Source organism: Talpa europaea, assembly GCF_964194135.1.
Source record: "Talpa europaea genome assembly, chromosome: 16".
NCBI lineage: Eukaryota > Metazoa > Chordata > Mammalia > Eulipotyphla > Talpidae > Talpa > Talpa europaea.
In genome coordinates this window covers 45,531,686-45,551,054 of record NC_140084.1, presented here as the reverse complement: position 1 = coordinate 45,551,054, position 19,369 = coordinate 45,531,686, and the positions used below count along the sequence as shown (strand labels likewise).

Sequence of the window (19,369 nt, the reverse complement as noted above, 5' to 3'; positions counted from 1 at the left end):
CTTGCTGTCTTTTTATGGCCAAATAAACTTTTATTTAAAATCTATTTAAAATTTTAAATTAAAAATTAAAGACCTCATACCAGGTCTTCAAATCTGGTGTTTATTTTACACTTACTCGTATCTTCCTTCAGATGTTAAATTTTTCATCAGAAATACTTGATTTTGTACTTAGAGTTCACAAAAGTAACAGCTGGAAAAGCAGATTGACAGACCCAGGTTATTCCATGTTTAAAAGGTCTTCCAATACTGGATTGAGTGAGAATTAGGGTTTGTTTTGTTTTGTTTTGTTTTAAATAAATTTTATTTTTATATTCCCCATACAATTGCAACCCCCTTATTTTGACCCCAGTCCCTCCTCTCCCGAGAATTAGTTTTAAACTATAAATAAAATTAAACAAAAGAAAAAATCATTCCCTCAGTTGTGCAAGGAGTTAAGACGCAGTCTGTGAAGCTGTCCGCAGCCTCTGCAGCACAAGTCCTATCGCCCAGCCTGACAGGGAGCTACCCACATGACACAGCATGTGCCATGACTCTCCTGACTCACCCGCTGCTCCCCTCAGCAGTGTATTTCGGTCGATCTGCCTGTTCTGCTCCCCACTCTGTCTCTGGTGAATCCTCTCAGCCCCCACACACACCTCTGGCCTATACCCCAGCTCTTGCATGCATAAATAAATAAATCTTTTAAAAAAATAAAAATTAAAAATTAAATAAAATCTGTAGAAATCTGTGGATCTTAGAAAAGGCAAAAGTTTCGGGCCTCCCCGGTGGCACAGCGGTTGAGCGCTGGGTTGCGAGGCTGTCCTCGGTCTCCACTGCGCCGGTTCGATCCCCGGCTGCTCCCCGGCCACTGGAGGAGGGTCCCACATGGCGCGCAGACCTCTCCTGCCGCCCGCTGCTCCCCTCAGCAGTGTACTTCGGTCCCTCTGCCTGCTCTGCTCCCCGCTCTGGCTCTGGTGAATTCTCTCACCCTCCCGCGCTTCTGACTGTACCCAGTGCATGTATAAACAAAACAAACAAACAAATAAATAAATAAAACATGCCTCTATAAAAAAAAAAGAAAAAAAAAAAGAAAGAAAAAAAATTTAAAAAAAAAAAAGAAAAAAATTTAAAAAAAAAGAAAAAGAAAAGGCAAAAGTTTCTCAGGCCTATAGGAAAGGAAAAGGTTCTTAGGAAAGGGTAGATTATTACATTGAGATTTAGGGTAGGGGCTGCAGTTGGCGGAGGGGCAAGAGGGTGTTCTGGTCTCAAAGGCAACAGAGGGTTGCCTTCTAGGAAGCAGAGAACGGTTCTGAGCTGGGAAGGGAAATAAAGGAACAGAGGCAATGGCTGTGCTGCCCGTAAGCTGGTAGGCAGCCTACAAGTGATGAGAGGATTCACCAGAGACAGAGCGGGGAACAGAACAGGCAGATTGACCAAAGTACACTGCTGAGGGGAGCAGCGGGCGAGTCAGGAGGGGTCTGCTGTGCCATGTGGGTTGCTCCCTGACTGGCTGGGGATCGAACTCGTGCTGCAGAGGCTGCAGACAGCGTCATAGGTTGTGTCTTAACCCCTTGCGCCAACAGGGGAGGCCCCAGCCACTGAGGATTTAGAGCAAAAAAAAACCCAAAATCCAAAGGACACTTTTGAGACTGTAAAGGGAAGCTATTAATCGTTTGCATAATCTGGGACTCCCTAGGCCAAATCAGTCTTTTGGTCATTCTACATAGAGTGACAGGTCTGTTTAAGTTTGCTTTGGAAACGATTGGATGATGGAGCAAGAGGTGGTAATCCACAAATGTGGAGACTGCTCTTTTATTAGTACCACTGAGTGCAATTCTCAAACATGCCTCTTAGATTTTCAAAGAATCTTGGAAAAATCCAAGTTTCTCACCTAATTAGCTCCAAAAAAAAAAAAGAGAGAGAGAGAGATAGGGACTGTTAACATCACCACTGTGCAAAAGGGGAAACCGGGGCACAAGAAGGTTAAGACCTATTGGACCTGGGCCTCCCCGGTGGCGCAGCGGTTGAGCGCTGGGTTGAGAAGTTGCCCACAGCCTCTGCAACGCCGGTCTGATCCCCGGCCACTGCGTGAGGGTCCCACATGGCGCTCAGACCTCTCCTGCCGCCCACTGCTCCCCTCAGCAGTGTACTTCGTCAGTCTGCCTGCTCTGCTCTCCCCTCTGGCTCTGGTGAATTCTCTTACCCTCCCGTGCTTCTGACTGTACCCAGTGCTTGTATAAATAAATAAATGAATCCTTTAAAAAAAAAAAAAAAAGACCTATTGGACCTGACAGAGAAAAACTGAGGTAAAGGGAGGATCCACTGCTCTGGATCACTCAGCCAGTGAGTGGAGGGGCCTGGACCCCAACATGCTTTGGGTTTTCTGGAACAAGGTGATGGAACAGTGCTGCAGCCTCCGCAGACGCTCCACCTCTCGCCCCCGCAGGTGAAGCTCTGTGACTTTGGCTTCGCACGCATTATCGGTGAGAAGTCCTTCCGGCGCTCGGTGGTGGGCACACCAGCCTACCTGGCGCCCGAGGTGCTGCTCAACCAGGGCTACAACCGCTCGCTGGACATGTGGTCGGTGGGCGTGATCATGTACGTCAGCCTCAGCGGCACGTTCCCCTTCAACGAGGACGAAGACATCAACGACCAGATCCAGAATGCAGCCTTCATGTACCCCGCCTGCCCCTGGAGCCTCATCTCCACTGGAGGTGTGTTGGGACTGCTTCCCCCTGGGCGTGCGGTGGCGCTGGGGCCAGGGGGGTGGGGGTGGGGAGCCTTGAAGTTGCCTGGGACTGGGATCCCAGATCCCTGGATTCTGGGGCTTCTAGGAAACTACGCCTGAACTCAGGCCTGCCTTGGTTGGCGCCTTGGTGGCTGGCTGAGAATTCGATTCTCCAGGGCGGGACCTGGAGAGAGAAAACCAAAGGTCTGGGGTATGGAAGAGAAGGGGCATCCTAGGACTTAGGCTGGGCCTGGAGTTTGGGGGCCATAATCCGGAGAGGATTAGCGGTATAAAAGCGGGCAGGGTTAAGGAAGAAGGGCTTGGCTAACATGATAAGTGCAGGAAAAGGTTTTGGCCCTGGCCTCAGGGAGGTAAGAGCTAAGCAGTGAGAATGTGGGTTGACATGAGCCCTGGTGTGATACCTGGGGTCCTCAGGATGGTCTTTTGGGACCTGTTCAGAAGTTCTTTAGTAAAAGTACATGGAAGGCACATGAATAAATCTCACGGTGTGAATTTGAGTGTGGGTATTGATGAGGTGCTTGTGGGTTCACACAGTGAGGCCTCACCCTTCAAGGCTTCTGATTGGGGATTTGCAGGCGAGTGCTGGCTTGTTTCTAATGCCTGACACTCTCTAATCCTTTTTATAAAGAACTGCCTCAGTCTGTGGGACTTCTGCAAGAAACTGACTCACTACCATCCAGGAGCAGGGCTTTCTTGTCTTTTTATTTTTGTGGACATGGCACCTGGTCTTTGCATTTCCATTGACCAGGCTGATCCTCAAAAAATGACATGAGTGAAAGTAGATTGATTAAAGACAACATTTTACTGATGTTTGCACAGGTTAAATGCTGACCCGATTCAAAATGTCAAATAGACAAAAAGAGGGGAGTGAAAATTCTCTTTTGTTCCCATTCCTCCCTCAAAGCAATGACTGACACCAGTCTCATCGATGCAAGCAAATAGGTGGACATACACATTTTTATTTCCCCTTTTGACGGGACATAGTTATGATACAGTCTGTTTTTCAACTTGCATTGTCCACTTCACAGTTTGTCTTGGACAAATTGGCTGGAAAAATAGTACGTGAAGAGCTCGGGTGTACCCGTGTGGACGTGTGTATGACAAAATTTAGGACAGGAACACAGGAATGGGGAAACCGAGGTAGAGACTTGGCGACGAGATGGAGTAGTGTTCGTGCTGTGGTGTGGTTGTGTGGTGGTGGTGAGGCAAATTTGAAATTTAATGAGGAAGTGGGCGGGGTGAGTGGTGCAGGTGAGGCTTCCGAGCCCCACCCCCCCACCCCCCACCCCCCGGGCCAGTGCAGAAGGAAGATCTGGTTGGCCGGCAGGTAGGCTGGGGTGACCTGTTGGAAGAAGGGCGGCACCGCACCTCATCCCGCAGGGATTAAGCTGTCTCTTTCCCCGCAGCCATCGACCTCATCAACAACCTGCTGCAGGTGAAGATGCGCAAGCGCTACAGCGTGGACAAGTCTCTCAGCCACCCCTGGTTACAGGTGATGCGGGCGGTGGAGCCGACGCCTCGGCTGGGGTGGAGGAAGGGGTGGGGCTAGATTTTTATTGGTCGGCCAGGCAGTGACGGCTGTCAGTACTTTTCCCCAGGATGAGGAACGTGACTGAGCCTCCCATTGGCTGGGCTGCCTCGGGGGTGGGGCTAAGCTTCTATTGGCTGCGCGCGTGGGGAGGGGTGTGGCCTCACCTGGCTGTGCCGGGCGGGGCACCTCCCCGGGCGGCTCGGCCGCTGGTGGCTGCCCTCGGTGCTGCCCGAGGGTAACCGCCGTTCTCCCCGGGGCCCAGGAGTACCAGACATGGCTGGACCTGCGAGAGCTGGAGGGCAAGATGGGCGAGCGGTACATCACACACGAGAGCGACGACGCGCGCTGGGAGCAGTTCGTGGCGGAGCACCCGCTGCCCAGCCCCGGGCTGCTTGCAGACGGGGAGCTGGGCGGGGCTCTGCGGCCGCAGGACCACGAGATGCAGGGGCTGGCCGAGCGCATCAGCATCCTCTGAGGCCCGCGACTCCGCCCCGGCTGCCCTTCACGCCGCCCTCCCGCCGGCCTTCGGGGAGCAGCCCCGCACTCACCCCCCGGCGTTGAACTGCTCTAGGGAAGCGGCTTCTCGGCAATTTGATGGACACTGCCCGAGGGTGGAGCAGGGCGGCGGGGAGTGGGGGGCAGGATTTAAAAACATAATCCCCAATCATTAAAACGGACTTCTTGCCGGCCCGACGGCCTCGCTCTCTGGCCACGCTGCCGTCCCTTACCTTTAATCTGTTGTTCACAAGATGGAGTTCACCTGAAAAGGAGGTGGGGGGGCGGGGGGAGCCGAGAAAGGTGGAGAAGAGGGACTGAAGGGAGAGGAGTTTTTTAAGAGTTTTTTGGGGGTGAAAATATATATGGAGGGAGAAATGCCAGAAAGAAGGTGGGCTAGGGGAGAGTCAGGAGCAAGAGTTGGAAATGGAGGCAAGAAGGAAGGAATAGGACTGGAGGGGGATGGATGGAGGGGTGGGGAAGTTAAAGAAAAGCACAAAAATCTCATGGTCTGTGTGATTAATTGATCTGGTGTCAGTAACACCGGTGACAACTACTAATAACAGTGCAGTTGGCACAAGTCTCCCCATAGTAGAGCGCTGGTACGTAATATGTAGTGTGTTACGTTGACCCAATGACTCCTGCACACTGAATGGGCTCATTCACCAGTTCATCCATTTGTCACACTGTGCTGGGTGACGCTGGGGACACAGTGGTGACCAGGCTCTACCTTCAGGGTTCATCATCCAATCAGGAGACAGACCTGGCCCTGAACAGAGATGACCCAGGGTGGGCAGGGCTGGGGTGGGGAGTCTGCCCCTCAGCAGACCTTTAGCTGCTTCTGGGTCTCTCTCCACCTTTACCCCTACCCTCCAGTTCCCCATTGTCACCCAGACTTTTGACCCAGCAGCAGAGGTCGTATAATGGGATGGTGCACCTGAAGAAGTTGTCATGTCTGGTCATGCTAAGACACACTCACACCATAAAAATATTCCTGAGTCCCTTAAGAACAGCGCGGTAGTTAGCAGTCAGTTTAGGTTAACACCAGAGCTTACGCTCCAGGGCTTTCGACTTACATCAACTAGCCCATCTGCTGGTTGACTCTGGAGCTGCAGCTGAAAAGCTTCGTTGAGTCTCAAGGAGGATTCTCCAAGCGAGTCAGAACACCTGAGGGGCATTATGGGTGTTTATGCTGGTGGGAAATGTCTCTTAGGCTCCACTGTGAAAGCTGACTTTCTCTTTTATGTCCATAAATACCCCTCAACCCACAGCGGGAAGATCCAGAGCATTCTAAGATTGAGGAGTGTAGACAATAGAGACAGTCCATCTCCATGACACACCCAGGCCAGGAAATGCACAGAGCATCCCCTCAGGCCTGATTCTTGACAATCAACAGCTTCTGTCTTGACCACTCATGATGCTCGTGTCCTGAGACTGGAAATTAAAGATCTGATCCAAGATGATGTGAACTGGAAAGGTGCCCCAACTGCAGGGTTCCAGGAGACAGTCCAACATGGTGAGGATGCCCCTGGTAGGTAAAAGCAGATGCTACTTAAGGCCCCACAACCTAGAGGCAAAAACAGTCCATCCTATCAGGCCCACGGCTTGCACAATGAAGATTAGGGCTACAATCCTAACCTTGAGAGATACATGCAAACAAAAGGGACACTGAGCTTTCCGATACAGAAACCAACTGGAATGTAAGATTTTCTTCCCAATGACTCACTTCCAGCTGATTTTCTCCTTTATGTCCATAAATACCTCTCAACCCACTGCGGGAAGTGACCATCCCCATTAATAGCCATCCTAGCCCTGTTTTAGCAGCACCAGCCACACCCTCTCCTGTAGATAACTCAACCCCCTCCCCCGCCACAGCGCACAGTGGCTGTGATGTGACCCAGCAATTTGCCATAGTTTTCCCTTGTCTAAACTGCTCTTGTGTGGTCACACAATTTTTTACTCAAACTTCTCTGATAGAGCTTCTAGGAAAGGATATTCTGTCAATCAGGGATGTTAGCATTTACTTCAGGTTGGCGAGAGGAACTCTCCCAGTCTCTGACTGCTCCAATTCATCTTAATCCATTACCTTGCTCTCCCAACCCCTCCAAAAATAAGAAAAGAAACCAAACCCCCAACCCATCAACTTCTCCCTCAGGCCCATGTAGTCAAGATCTGCTCATCTACATTCCTGATTCTCTTTGGGATTCCCACTCAACAAACAGGGCGTCTCTCAGGGGCTGAACCTCTGAAAATGGATCCTTTTACCCCTCTTGAAACTGCCTCCACATGCCAGAAGCCTCAGGGGCATCCAGCTCATCCTTTGGGGGCTCCTAATACCACCTCCAGGCCCTGCAACACTCCTACCCTGTTCACCAAGAGCCCACAATTATTAAGAGTGGCATAGGGGGCCTCTCTGGTGGCAAAAGGGATTAAGACGCAGCACTATGAAGCTACCCGCAGCCAATGCAGCATGAGTTCGATCCCCAGCCAGAGAGGTGACCCACATGGCGCAGCAGACCTCTCCTGTCTCCCCGCTGCTCCCCTCAGCAGTGTATTTCAGTAGATCCCCCAGCTCTGCTCCCCACTCTGTCTCTGGTGAATCCTCTCACTCCCTGCCCCGCACCCCCACACTGGCCTGTACCAGTTCTTGTATGCATAAATAAATCCTTTTTTTTTAAAGAATGGCATAGACCAATTTAAGATGGTACTTGGGTTGCCAAACTTTGAGCAGCAATGCTTCTGTCTCAAGACATGAAGGACCTCAAAAAGAAGGCACTTATCAAGTGCCAGATCCCAGAGGCTAATGGAACACATAAAGGCCAGAGGACACCCAGATGGTCACTGGTCACTGGGTCTCTCCAAGTCCATTGCCTGAAATTCAGTCTTTATAAAACCACACGTGAAAGGACCCACTTCATAAACAGTGGTGGGGAAACCTACACCGTTATGTTGAGCAAGTGGTCTCTATGGGTCCCACCTACCAAAACCATTTGTAACACTGGATCAAAGGAGGATGGATCCCTTTGAACGGTCACACAAGGACTTTATTCACCTTCTAAAATGCCACAGGGAGGATTCTACCCTGATAGTAATCTGCATATTTTGAGATGGTCCACAGTTTTCCTTCATCAAACAAACAGGCAATTGCCAACACTTTTCTAGAATCTTCTGGGCAGTCCTTTGGCCTCCTCCAGTATTGGAGGCACTCGGTTCATGGCAGGGGAATTTTCTACAACCAATGAAGACTCCCATTTCACAGAAATCATGTTGTCCCTGTCAGCCACAGTCACCTGAGCAAGACCATCACTCAAGGTGACCCAGGCAGCTGGCAATGAAAGGCAGTTCCAGAAGTTTTGAGCTGGACACCTGCCCATTCAACCAAACAAAAGTTACTTTCCATTTTAAAAAGGGAGATGGATGTGAGACATGTGCTGATGGAGATCGCTCACTGGAGACCCCAGCAGAGGCTCCTTCAGGCGCCCAGAAGCAGGTGAGACCGCAAAGCAGACCTATCCCAAGAACGGAGCATCAAGCAGATGACAGCCAAGGCCCTCAGCTTGGCCCAAACGAGAACCCCCAGGGCCACGCTTTTGGCCTGCTGGTGTCTGTGCAAGCATCTTCTCCTTTCCTTTTTCTAATAAACCGGTTTATTTAAAATGTAAAAAAAAAATAGAGGACCCTCTGGGTCCCCTTTGTCATCCCCACCCTGGCCCTGCTGTGCATGGGCCCATGGGGTTATTTGGGCCTTTCGGTCGACTCTCCTTAAGTGATCTTTGATTATCTACTCTGCTTCAACTTGGTCTCTTCCCAAATGACTGCAGGCCCTCAAATAAAGCCGTTTCCTTCAACATCTTTCCTTATAATGTAGACAAGATAAAAAAGAAAAAATCCTGGCCGTTGAATGGAAACCCCTTATTTGAGGATCTGATTTCGTTATCTGAACATGGTTTCATTTGATGCCTCAGTTTGCAAAGACCTATAGACAACATGAGGTGAAGACTCAATCTCTTCCCCTCTACCTTCTGCTTGCAAGGTCCATGAACCCTCTGGCTGAATTTGGCAGAGCTGTCTTTCAACTTCAGTCATGATGTTGGCTTTGGTCTCTTCTTTCCAAAGGGAACAAATCATCTCCTCAGGGTCCTAGCCCATCCACTCACATCACAAAAGCATTGTGCACTGCCCCACATCCCCGACTCCTTCCAACTCACCCTTCCCTTGTTACAGGAACCTCTTCCTTTCCTTTCCAACTTTGAATCCAACTGTGCATCTTTGTTTAAAAGATTTATTATTTATTTATGCATACGACTACTGGGGTATAAGCCAGAGGTTTGGGGGGTGAGAGGATTCACCAGAGAGAGCAGGGAGCAGAACAGGTGGATTGACTGAAACACACTGCTGAGGGGCGCAGCCAGCAAGACAGGAGAGGTCTGCTGTGCCATGGGGGTAGCTCCCTGGCCAGGGTTGGAATTTGTGCTGCAGTGGCTGTAGATAGCTTCATAGTGCTGAGACTTAACCCCTTGCACCACCAGGGAGGCCCCCTTGGGCACTGGCTTTTAAGGAGTCTAAGTGTCTGAGAAATGGGTATGAGCCTGGAGCTAGATATCCTTGAGGGAGGCACACCCGGCGCAGTGACACAGGCTGACCGCCTGAGGGGGCACCAGCCCCACAACAGGGGTCAGGGGAGGGAGGAGAGACCCTTGGAAACCAATGTCAGGCTCTGGTTCTGAGGACCATGAACGTGAGAACAGAGCATCTTAGAAGACTGAGAACAAAGCCTCTCAGACGGTAGAACAAAAGCCCCTGCAATCGTGGACTGGTGAGCGCACAGCCTCACAGCATCTGGGAGACAAAAGACGCTCAGATTCTTTTCTGGCCGAATTAGAATCTTCCACCCAGGGTCTATCATTCCAGGATTTGGGGTATAACAGATCTTTGACTCTACAGATCGGCTACATCATTTGCGGGTCCCATTGCGAAATGAAAGCGCGAGGCGCTTTTGTTCAAAAACTGAGAACTTCAAAAAGTGACAGCAGAACCTTAAACCAAACACGGGGCATTTCTAAACCGATGGCAGGCGGGTGAAGGCCCAAGCAGCAGCATAACTGCACGTGGGGGGCGTCGGTCTTAGCAGGCCTGGCTCTCAAGTTTCACAGTCTGGGAAGACTTCGTGGAAGAGGAGGCAAAATAGGGCTCGACTCTTTCACGCCTTCCGCCCCCCCCTCCCCCCCCCCCCCGCGCAGCCTCAGAAGCTCAGGGTTTCCAGGGGTTTGGGGAGAGGAGCGACTGCCAAGCCGTCACGTGGACCCATCTCTATTTATAGCTCGCCCCTTCCCCTCCCGAGGGACAGCCCAATGGTAGCCAGAACGCGCCCTCAAGAGGGCGGAACCAGCCGCGACGGGGCGGCAGAGACCAATGACACCGGCGCAAGGGTGGGCTCGTTTCATTGTGACGCGAGGGAGGCGTGGCCAGGGCCCTCAGGCAAGCCGTTGGGGGGCGTGGCGAGGCCCGCCCTCCAGCGCAGCGAGTAGGCCGTTGCGAGCATGCGTCCCGTGGGGGGCGCGGGTGCTCCGCCGAATCGCGCCGTAAGGCCGGGTGCCCAATAGGCGACTGTTGCTCTGCCGCCGGGGGCGTGGCCATGCAGATAAGGCGCGGGTGGGCGGCCCAATGGGCGGGCGCCTATGCAGATGAGACGGTGACAGCCGGGCCAGCGGGCGGGCGGGCGGGCGGGCGGGCTGCTGGGGCGGGGAGGTGGGACCGGGAGAGGGGTGGCCGCGGGGCCCGGCCGGGCTGGGGCGGGGGGCCGCAGCCATGATCCGGGCCTTCTCGTTCCCGGTGAGCCCCGAGCGGGGCCGGCTGCGGGGCTGGCTGGAGGGCAGCCTGGCCGGGCTCTGCGAGTTGCACTGGCTCCGGGAGAGGCAGGAGTACCGCGTGCAGCAGGCGCTGCGGCTGGCCCAGCCCGGGATGGGGGGCGCGGAGGCCGAGGACGGGGAGGACGCCGACGAGGACGAAGATGCGGCGGCCGCGCGCCGGGCCGCCGCGGCCCTGGAGGAGCAGCTGGTGAGGGGCCGCCTGTCCGTCCGTCCCTTCGCCCCCGTCTGTATCTGTCTGTCAGTCTGTCTGCCTTGTCTGTCTGGGCTGGAAGCTCAGACAACCGTCCTAGTGGGGGAGGGGGCGAGGGGGAGGGGTGGGGCTGGAGGCCTGGGAGTCTGGGCGGCGGGCGGGATCCGGCGAAGGGGGGGTGCATCGCCCCCGCCGAAGCCTCCCGAAAATCCCTTCCCCACAGAAAATCCTCCAGGCTCTAAGTACGTGTCAAGCCCTGGTTGAGTGCTTGGCTCGCGCGGTCCTCTCGCAGCCTGGAAGCTCGGGGGTGATACACCCCATTTTACAGAGAAAGAAACTGAGGCTCGGGGAGAGCAAGAGACTCACCCAAGGTCACACAGTCAGGGATCCACCATGCCCCCTCCAGGCCCATTCCCAGAGCTCCATCTTCCCTAAGTCCTGGCGTGCTTGGAGATCTCCGGAGGGGCGGGGTAGGGGTAGGGCATCTTGGGGCCTCCCAGGGGAGGGATCGCTGAAACTCTCAGTCCCTGAGGACCCCATGGTGATCTTGACCCTCGGGTGACCCTTCCCCCTTTTTCCTACGTGCCCCAGCCCTAGTTAAGCCAAGGGAAGGCAAGCCGAGTGGTATGGGGGTAGGCTCGGGGCTCCGTGGTGCTCTAATGGTGGAAGATGAGGCAGAGGTCTCCCGAATGACTTGAAGAGGCACCACCCCTCTCGCCCTATGTCACCCCTGAATTCTCCTGGCCTCCTCTTGGGTTTCTCGCGCCCTCTCCCTACCGCCTCATCTGTGACTTTCTGTGTGTGTCTTTCTCCTTGGTCTTCCCTCCTGGCATCTCTACACCTCTCTCCCTCTTCCTGCCCCACGTCCCTGGCCCTGGCGCTCTCTTCCCCTCCCCCCAATCCGCCCGGGCCCACACCCCTGGTTCCACTAGCAGATCCCATCCCCAAGCCTGTGTGTGGTCAGAGCTTCCCGTTTGGGGAAACCTGAGCCGAGGGGGAGGGGGAGGGGGCGCTCCCTGCTGCTGACCTCGACTGCCCCCTCCCCAGATGGGGAACGGGGAGAGGGTCTGAAGCCAGACTCCGGGACTGCACGCCCAGCCCCTCCCCCGACCGGGAGTGGGACCCTGCACATTCTTCTCTGGAAACCGAAACAGCTGTGGGAGGCCCCACCCCCTCCAAAGTTAGAGGCGCATTGTGGGGGCCTTCACCAACCCCCCCCCCCAGCTGGCTGGGCCTGGAAAGGCGCCTCCCATCTCTAGGAGGGGGAAGACACTCACGGGAATGGGCAAGCTGTGTCCTTCCTCCCTGTGCCCCCGTGGCTCCCTCGCTCTTCCCTCCTCTCCCCCTCCCGACACCCCTCAGCTTCCCCATCTCTGCTCCTCAGTCTCCCCCTTCTCTGCCCCTCTGTTTGCCCTCCCCCACCCCAGCGCTCCGTTTCCCGCCCCTCACCCCCCATGAGGTGGTAGTGGATAGGCCTCTCCCCCCTACAGTCTCCAGGCAAAGCTCCGTCCCAGCGTCGGGAGGAGGCGGCGGTGGCAGGCAGCGGGAGGGAGACAGCGGCACCGAGGGAGGAGCGGAGAAGCGCTAAATATAAACTCCTCGGGTGTTGGGGGTTCCTGGGTCCTTCTGAAGAGGGGGTGGGGGCCTCCTCCGATCCCCGAGCCTCTGGTTCAGATGCCTTAAGGTGCTTACCCTTCCCACCTCACCCCTCCCGTGCTGGCATACACTCCCCTTTGAGCTAGGAAGACTGAAGGCAGACTTGATTGGTTTCTGATAGGTAGGAGAGAGGTGCAGGTTCAGAGTAGAGCAGTGTCAGAGAAAGGCGGCAAGAATCTTGGATGGGGATGGGGTCCTGTTCTCTCCCACCAACGCAAAAGATCTCTTTCCAGCAAGAAGGACTTAAGTTAGACTTGCAGGAAGACTTGCTGACAGAGGCCAAGGGGCTTGGCAATGGGAGGAGGGGCGCTTGCCAAGAAAGGATGAGGGGCATGGGGGGCAGACAGGGAACCCCATTCAGGCCAAGCTCCTTCTGGTCTTTTAAAGATTTATCCCTTTGCAGTCAGAAGGGATGAGGTAAGACTATTAAATAGAGATGGTGTAGATTGGGGGGGCAGGTGTTGTGGGGTCCAGGCATGGGGAGGTGGGGGCCTCTTGTAGTCTGTCTTCTTACCTCCTGCTCTGCCTGCAGAGACGAACTGAGATTAGACCTGCAGACTTTACCCCACATCTACTCCTTTACATTTATTTTTAACCACCCGAGTAAAACCTGATTTCCTTTTACTTGTGAAAAATCCATAGTTTCCTTATAATAATAAGGCCAGTGTGTATTAAGTGTTTGAAAGGAACTGCCATTTCAACTCATCAGATGTTCGCAATAACCCCAAAGAGAGGGAGGTGTGTAGTGAGGAAACCACTTGAAGTCCAGAGAGGTGAAGTAACTGGCACCAGGTCACACAGCTGGGCGGTGGCGAAACTGAATCCGAACCCTGGCGATTTGGCTCCAAGTCATGCCGCCTTAAACACTTCATTCTACCATCTTGTGCCCTCATCCCTCTCGACCCCCTAAATGCACCCTCTTCCCTGAGATCACCACCCCAGGCACCTGTTGGAGACCCTTCAGACCTCTTCCAATGCTTCTACTCACAGAAAACTCAAAGAAGTTATTTTTGCTTTGCTTTTTTTTTTTTTTTTTTACAAATTCCAGCCTCTGAGGGGTGGTCCCAGAGCCTGCCTGTGGTTCCCAAAGTGTGGCCTAGCGGCACAACCGGGGAACTTACTATCGATAGAAGTGCAAGTTCTTGGGCTCCAGAATGGATCAGAAACTCTGGCTGCAGGGAGCCCCCAATCATTTTGCTCTAACAGGCTCTCCAGGTGATTGGAAGTCACCCTCTGACTCTCCATTCTGCTCCTCTCTTCCGCTACATGCTGTATCTGGCTGACGCTTCTATAGAGACATTCATTCCATCGGAACGCTGTACAGTATTCTGCGGTGTAGACAGCCCTGGGTGGTTACAGACTTTTGGGCCAGCACAGACCACATTTACGATGGTGGCCCCCAGAGCTGCCCTCCAGCCAGGTGTGCAGGAGGTGCCCCACCTAGGTGTGTGCGATTACACTCCTTGACGTCCACACAGCACCACTTAACCACTCGTTCCTCGTCCCCCCATCATTGCATGAGCACCTACTTTGTGCCAAGCACAAAGTAGGGTGAGTGGGGTGACTGCTGTAGTGAAGAAAAACCTCTGACCTCCTGGGTTGACAATCTACTGAGAGAGATGGTCAGCAGCGCCTATATATAACCTCAAGCCAGGTCTTTTTTTTTTTTTTTTAAAGATTGATTGATTGATTGATTGATTGATTGATTGATTGATTGATTTATACAAGCACTGGGTACAGTCAGAAGCGCGGGAGGGTGAGAGAATTCACCAGAGCCAGAGCGGGGAGCAGAGCAGGCAGAAGGACTGAAGGACACTGCTGAGGGGAGCAGCGGGCGGCAGGAGAGGTCTGCGCGCCATGCGGGACCCTCCTCCGGTGGCCGGGGAGCAGCCGGGGATCGAACTGGCGCTGCAGAGGCTGCGGGCAGCTTCGCAACCCAGCGCTCAACCGCTGCGCCACTGGGGAGGCCCTCAAGCCAGGTCTTTACTGCTCTGAGGGGTGAAGTGGAGCAGAGGGGCAGAGGATGGGGGTGGGGGGGTCTCTTGGAAAGAGTGGTCAGGGGCGAAGTCTCCTAAGCAAAGATGTGAATGAAGCCAGGGAGTGAGCCAGGAGAATGGTGGGGGGCCCATCCCCACAGCCTGAGGGGCCTGTCCAGGGGACACAGCGGATGCCAGGGTGGCTAGAACAGTGTGCGCAGGGGGCGATCTGTGGGGGACACGGCGGGGTGCAGCAGTGCCCCTGACTCCCTGTAGCCACTCCGATGCTGCCCAGCCAGCTGCTTTCCTGGGAGCTGCTCCAAGTGGACGCCACCCCGAGCATCTCTGCGCCCCAGGGCAGGAGCCCAAAGTGGGAGAGAGTGGAAAGATTTGTTGACTTTCCTCCCATAAACAAGCCCAGATGGGGGCTGCTTCTGGTGTGGGGGAGGGGCGGGAAGTAGGGGCCCGAGTGAGCAGCCGCAGGAGCCCAGGATCGGAAGCTGGGGGTGGGGGGTGTCTGCGGGGGAGCTGGCTGGTCTTTCTGCCCTAAATAGGCAGGGCCGGGCGCCGGCCCTCCAGGCCCCTCCTCCTCCCCCTCCCTCCTGCGGTCCAGACAAGCCGCTTTTGTCTGAGGGTCAACCGTCAGCCGGAGGCTGCTGCCACCTCTGGCCTCCCCGAGACCCTTGTGAGACTCTTCTTGGCTCTGACCTTGTTTTCCCGAACGGGGTTAAGTCCTAGAGTCTTGGAGACCCCCTCTGTGCTGTTTCCGCCTGGTCACTATCACCCCCTTAAAGGCGTTTTCCCCTTCGTTTATTCACACCTGATAAGGAGTGGGTCCTGCAGCAAGAAGGAGCAGGGTAGACTCAAGAGGAACTTGCGTGGGCATGAGAGGTGGTGACAGCACTGGGGGCTTCTGGGAGGGAAGGCACGGAAGGAAGCGCTGGGCCCACTGCTGCAGTTCCACTCGGGCTAGACTCAGGAGGGACTTTGCCACAGGCAAGGGAGCGGCTGCTGCACTTAGGAGCAAAGGGTTTTTATGAGTCGTGGTTTGCCTCTCTTACCCATTTCAGGGTGTCAGCAGTCGGGGGGACGTAAAGGCTTGCCAAAGTACTTTCTCCTGGTGATAAGGGGTGGTGGGAAAGACAGGAGTATCTGAGAAGGGAATGTCAAGGCCAAGCCAGGTCCTGGACACCAAGCAGAGAACTGCCTGATAGAAGACGTGAAGTTAGATCAGAGAGGGACGTTTATGGGGCTTAAGGGGCCATGGGCACAGATGGAGGGCACAGCTGGTGGGGAGGGGACAAGGGATCGGACATTCTGAGCCCCAAAGGAAACGAGGTGGTTGCAGCGTGAGTAACCAGAAAGCCTGACTAATGGGGGACGAAGGGACAAAAATCTTACGAGAGATCCTGGGACTCAGGTTCTGCTTTTGAAGTCTGAGCATCACCGTCAAGGTGAAACTCTGCCCATGAGTTCCTGGAATAGGGGACCAGCAGGCAGAGGACTGGGGGGGGGCCTTCTGACCAGCCTGCTCTCCCCATGCCCTCAGGAGGCCTTGCCCGGGCTCATCTGGGATCTGGGCCAGCAGCTGGGAGACCTGAGCCTGGAGTCTGGGGGCCTGGAACAGGAGAGCGGGCGCAGCTCGGGTGAGCACGGGGAGAGGGAGCGGGGTCTCCTCGGACACCTCAATCTCCCTCCCTATCCCCCATCTCTTGGGCTCCCCTGTTTCTACCTCTTGTTCTCCTCCTTTCCCCATCCCCCCATTCCCCAGCCAGCCTCCCTGAATGTCACCCCCCTTCTCCCTGGAACGCAGGCTTCTATGAAGACCCCAGCTCCACGGGAGGCCCAGACTCACCACCCTCGACCTTCTGTGGGGACAGTGGCTTCTCCGGATCTGGCTCCTATGGACGCCTGGGTCCCTCTGAACCCCGGGGCATCTATGCGAGCGAGAGGCCCAAGTCCCTAGGTAAGGTGGGTGGGGCTGGGGCCCTGAGAGCCAGAAAATGGACACTAAGAGGATGCTTTTGAGACCTTCTTGGATTTGAATCCTGGCCGTGACAGTCCCTTTCCGTGTGACTCGAGCACGCGTCTTCTTTCTGGGCCTCTGTTTCTCCAGCAGTTAAAATGGGATCAGCCTCAGCATCCAGCTCACAGGGGAGCTCTGAGCTGGTGGCAGACCACTGCCCTAGGGCATTGGACTTGGCCCCTGCCAGAGCTCAGGAAGCAGGAGCTGCTGTTCCTTGTACAAGTCAATTTAGAGCCCCTGCTCCACCCTGCCCTGGCACTCACTATCCTGGGAGTGAGAGGCACAGCATGAACACATTCCTGTCCTCATGGAGTTGACATTCCAGTGGGAGACTTAGTTAATTACAGAGTAAAAAAGTTCAATATGTAGGGCATTAGATACATGTAGGATGAAAAGCTAGGAACAGGACTAGGGTGTGTGCCTTAGAATGGGGGACATAATTGCAATTTTAAAAACTATGGCAAGGAGGGAGGGTATTACTGAGACTGATATTTGAGTGGCTTCCCAAAGTAAGGTAGTGGGCCAAGCTGCTCTCCTAAGAGAGGGACTGTCCAGGCAGCAGGAATAGCAAGTGCAAAGGCCCTGAGGCCACAGCCTCCTAGTGTGTGCATCCAGGGGGCCAATAAATACAGAAGAGAGAGGTTAGAGACAGTAGGGAGAGGCAGGGCAGATCCCTCATGGTCTTGTGAAGATTTTGTTATGAACCTCAAGTGAGGTAAGGGATAAGGGGGGGGGGCTTGATGGGGGTAGGGGTGGGTGTGTGTGTGTGTGTGTGTGTGTGAGAGAGAGAGAGAGAGAGAGAGAGAGAGAGAGAGAGAGAGAGAGAGAGAGGAACCAGACCCTGCTAGGCTCACCGAGAAAGCGCTCTGAGGGCCTCTCCACTCTCTCCTTTTTTGCCTCCTCCCCTAGGAGACGCCAGTCCCAGCGCACCCGAGGCAGTGAGCACTAGAGCAGCGGTGCCTCGGTCCTTCTCCGCGCCCTACCCGACGGCTGCGGGGTCTGCAGGCCCCGAGGCCTGCTCCTCCGCCGAGCGGCGAGCCCGCACTGGCCCCTTCCTGACGCCCAGCCCCCTGCACGCGGTGGCCCTGCGCAGCCCGAGGCCCTGCAGCCGCCCTCCCGCGGACTCGACGGAGGCACCCGGCGCGGGGCGGCCCCTGGACGGCTACATCTCGGCGCTCCTGCGCAGGCGCCGCCGCCGGGGGGCGGGCCAGCCCCGGACCAGCCCGGGGGGCGCGGACGGGGGCCCGCGGCGCCAGAACAGCGTGCGCCAGCGGCCCCCCGACGCGTCCCCGCCCCCCGGAGGCGCGCGGCCCGCGCCGGAGCTCCCGGTGGAGCGCGCAGTGGGCCGTCCCGCCAGCCCGGCCGCCTTGGGCCGCGCCTGGGCCTCGCAGTGGGAGTCGGAGGCGGCCCCCGAGCCCCCCGCGCCGCCCGCGGCCCCCGAGCCCCCCGACAGCCCCGCCGAGGGCCGCTTGGTGAAGGCGCAGTACATCCCGGGCGCGCAGGCCGCCACCCGAGGCCTCCCGGGCCGCGCGGCGCGCCGCAAAGCGCCGCCCCTGACCCGCGGCCGCAGCGTGGAGCAGTCCCCGCCCCGGGAGCGCCCCCGGGCCGCGGGCCGCCGCGGACGCGTGACGGAGGCCTCGGGCCGCCGGGGCTCGCCCAGGGCGCGCAAGGCCGCCCGCTCCCAGTCCGAGACCAGCTTGTTGGGCCGAGCGGCCGCCGCGGTCCCCCCGGGGCCCCCCAAGTACCCCACCGCCGAGCGCGAGGAGCCTCGGCCTCCGCGGCCGCGCCGCGGCCCCGCGCCCACGCTCGCGGCTCAGGCGGCGGGGTCCTGCCGCCGCTGGCGCTCCACGGCCGAGATCGACGCCTCGGACGGGCGCCGCGGCCGGCCCCGCGCCCCCTCCGCGCGAGGCCCGGGGCCCGGCCCGTCCCCGTCGGCTCCGCAGCGCCGGCTGCTCTACGGCTGCGCCGGCAGCGACTCCGAGTGCTCGACCGGGCGCCTGGGGCCGCTGGGACGCCGGGGCCCCGGCGGCGGCGTCGCGGGCGGCTACGGGGAGAGCGAATCGAGCGCCAGCGAGGGGGAGTCGCCCGCCTTCAGCTCCGCATCCAGCGACTCAGACGGCAGCGGCGGCCTGGTGTGGCCCCAGCAGCTGGTGGCGGCCACGGCCTCCGGCCCAGCGGGCGGGGCAGGTGGAGGGGCGCCCGCGGGCCCCGCGAAAGTCTTTGTGAAGATCAAAGCGTCCCACGCGCTCAAGAAAAAGATTCTACGTTTCCGTTCGGGGTCTCTCAAGGTCATGACCACGGTGTGAGTTGGGGGTTTGCTTGGGCTTCCCCTTCATAGCCTCTGCACCACCACACTCCCAGTCACTGAGCCTCCACGCCTCCCTTCCAAAGACCTCCGTTTTCTCTGTTTCCAAAGACCTTTCCTCACTCCGCCCATCCACATAGTCTTGGTTGAAAAGGCGCCCCCCATCACAGGCAGGAATGGGGAAGAAGCCCTGGTTGACCCAGTTCAGCTGCTGGCTCTGCAGCCGCTGGGCCATAAAATTCCCTTTCTGTGGGCCTCACTTTCCTCATCTGTACTATGGGTGTTCTATGGTATGCAGAAGGGGTAATTCAGCTCGAATTTCCCCATTTTAGTTTAGACACTTAGACTGTTGCCCTTCACCTCTCTCACCGAGGCCTATTATTCCTCCTGCCCATGCCAGATATGCCCCCCTCATTCACAAAGTGCCCCCCTACACATCCCTAGATCCCTAGGATATCCCCTTGGCACCCAGGTTGGAGACTCTGTCTGATCCAGATGGTGCCTGCACAGTGCCCTGGGAAGGGAAGGAGCCCTGACTTTGGGGTTTTGAGGGTCAAGTAGGAGTTGGTAACACCAGAAAAGACTCTTTCAC

The 19,369-nt window shown here is 56.3% G+C and overlaps 2 protein-coding genes across 2 annotated transcripts in view; both read left to right on the top strand.

Moving 5' to 3' along the window:
- The window catches only part of PRKD2 (protein kinase D2), a gene marked incomplete at both ends in the record, with an annotated part of 29,803 nt that extends 25,069 nt beyond the window's left edge, over positions 1-4,734 (top strand). Inside the window, 3 exons of the mRNA XM_084257224.1 lie at positions 2,426-2,693; positions 4,135-4,220; positions 4,522-4,734. Coding sequence (XP_084113350.1) covers positions 2,426-2,693; positions 4,135-4,220; positions 4,522-4,734 — 567 coding nt within the window. The remainder of the gene's footprint in view (positions 1-2,425; positions 2,694-4,134; positions 4,221-4,521) is intronic.
- Positions 4,735-10,389: 5,655 nt separating this feature from the next.
- On the top strand, positions 10,390-18,778 carry DACT3 (dishevelled binding antagonist of beta catenin 3; the record flags this gene model as incomplete). The annotated part of the gene is made up of 4 exons (XM_084257475.1): positions 10,390-10,811; positions 15,996-16,092; positions 16,260-16,412; positions 17,382-18,778. Exons 1-4 carry the CDS (start codon positions 10,563-10,565, stop codon positions 18,776-18,778), a joined length of 1,896 nt encoding a protein of 631 aa, XP_084113601.1. The 5' UTR covers positions 10,390-10,562.
- Between the last annotated feature and the right edge of the window lie 591 nt (positions 18,779-19,369).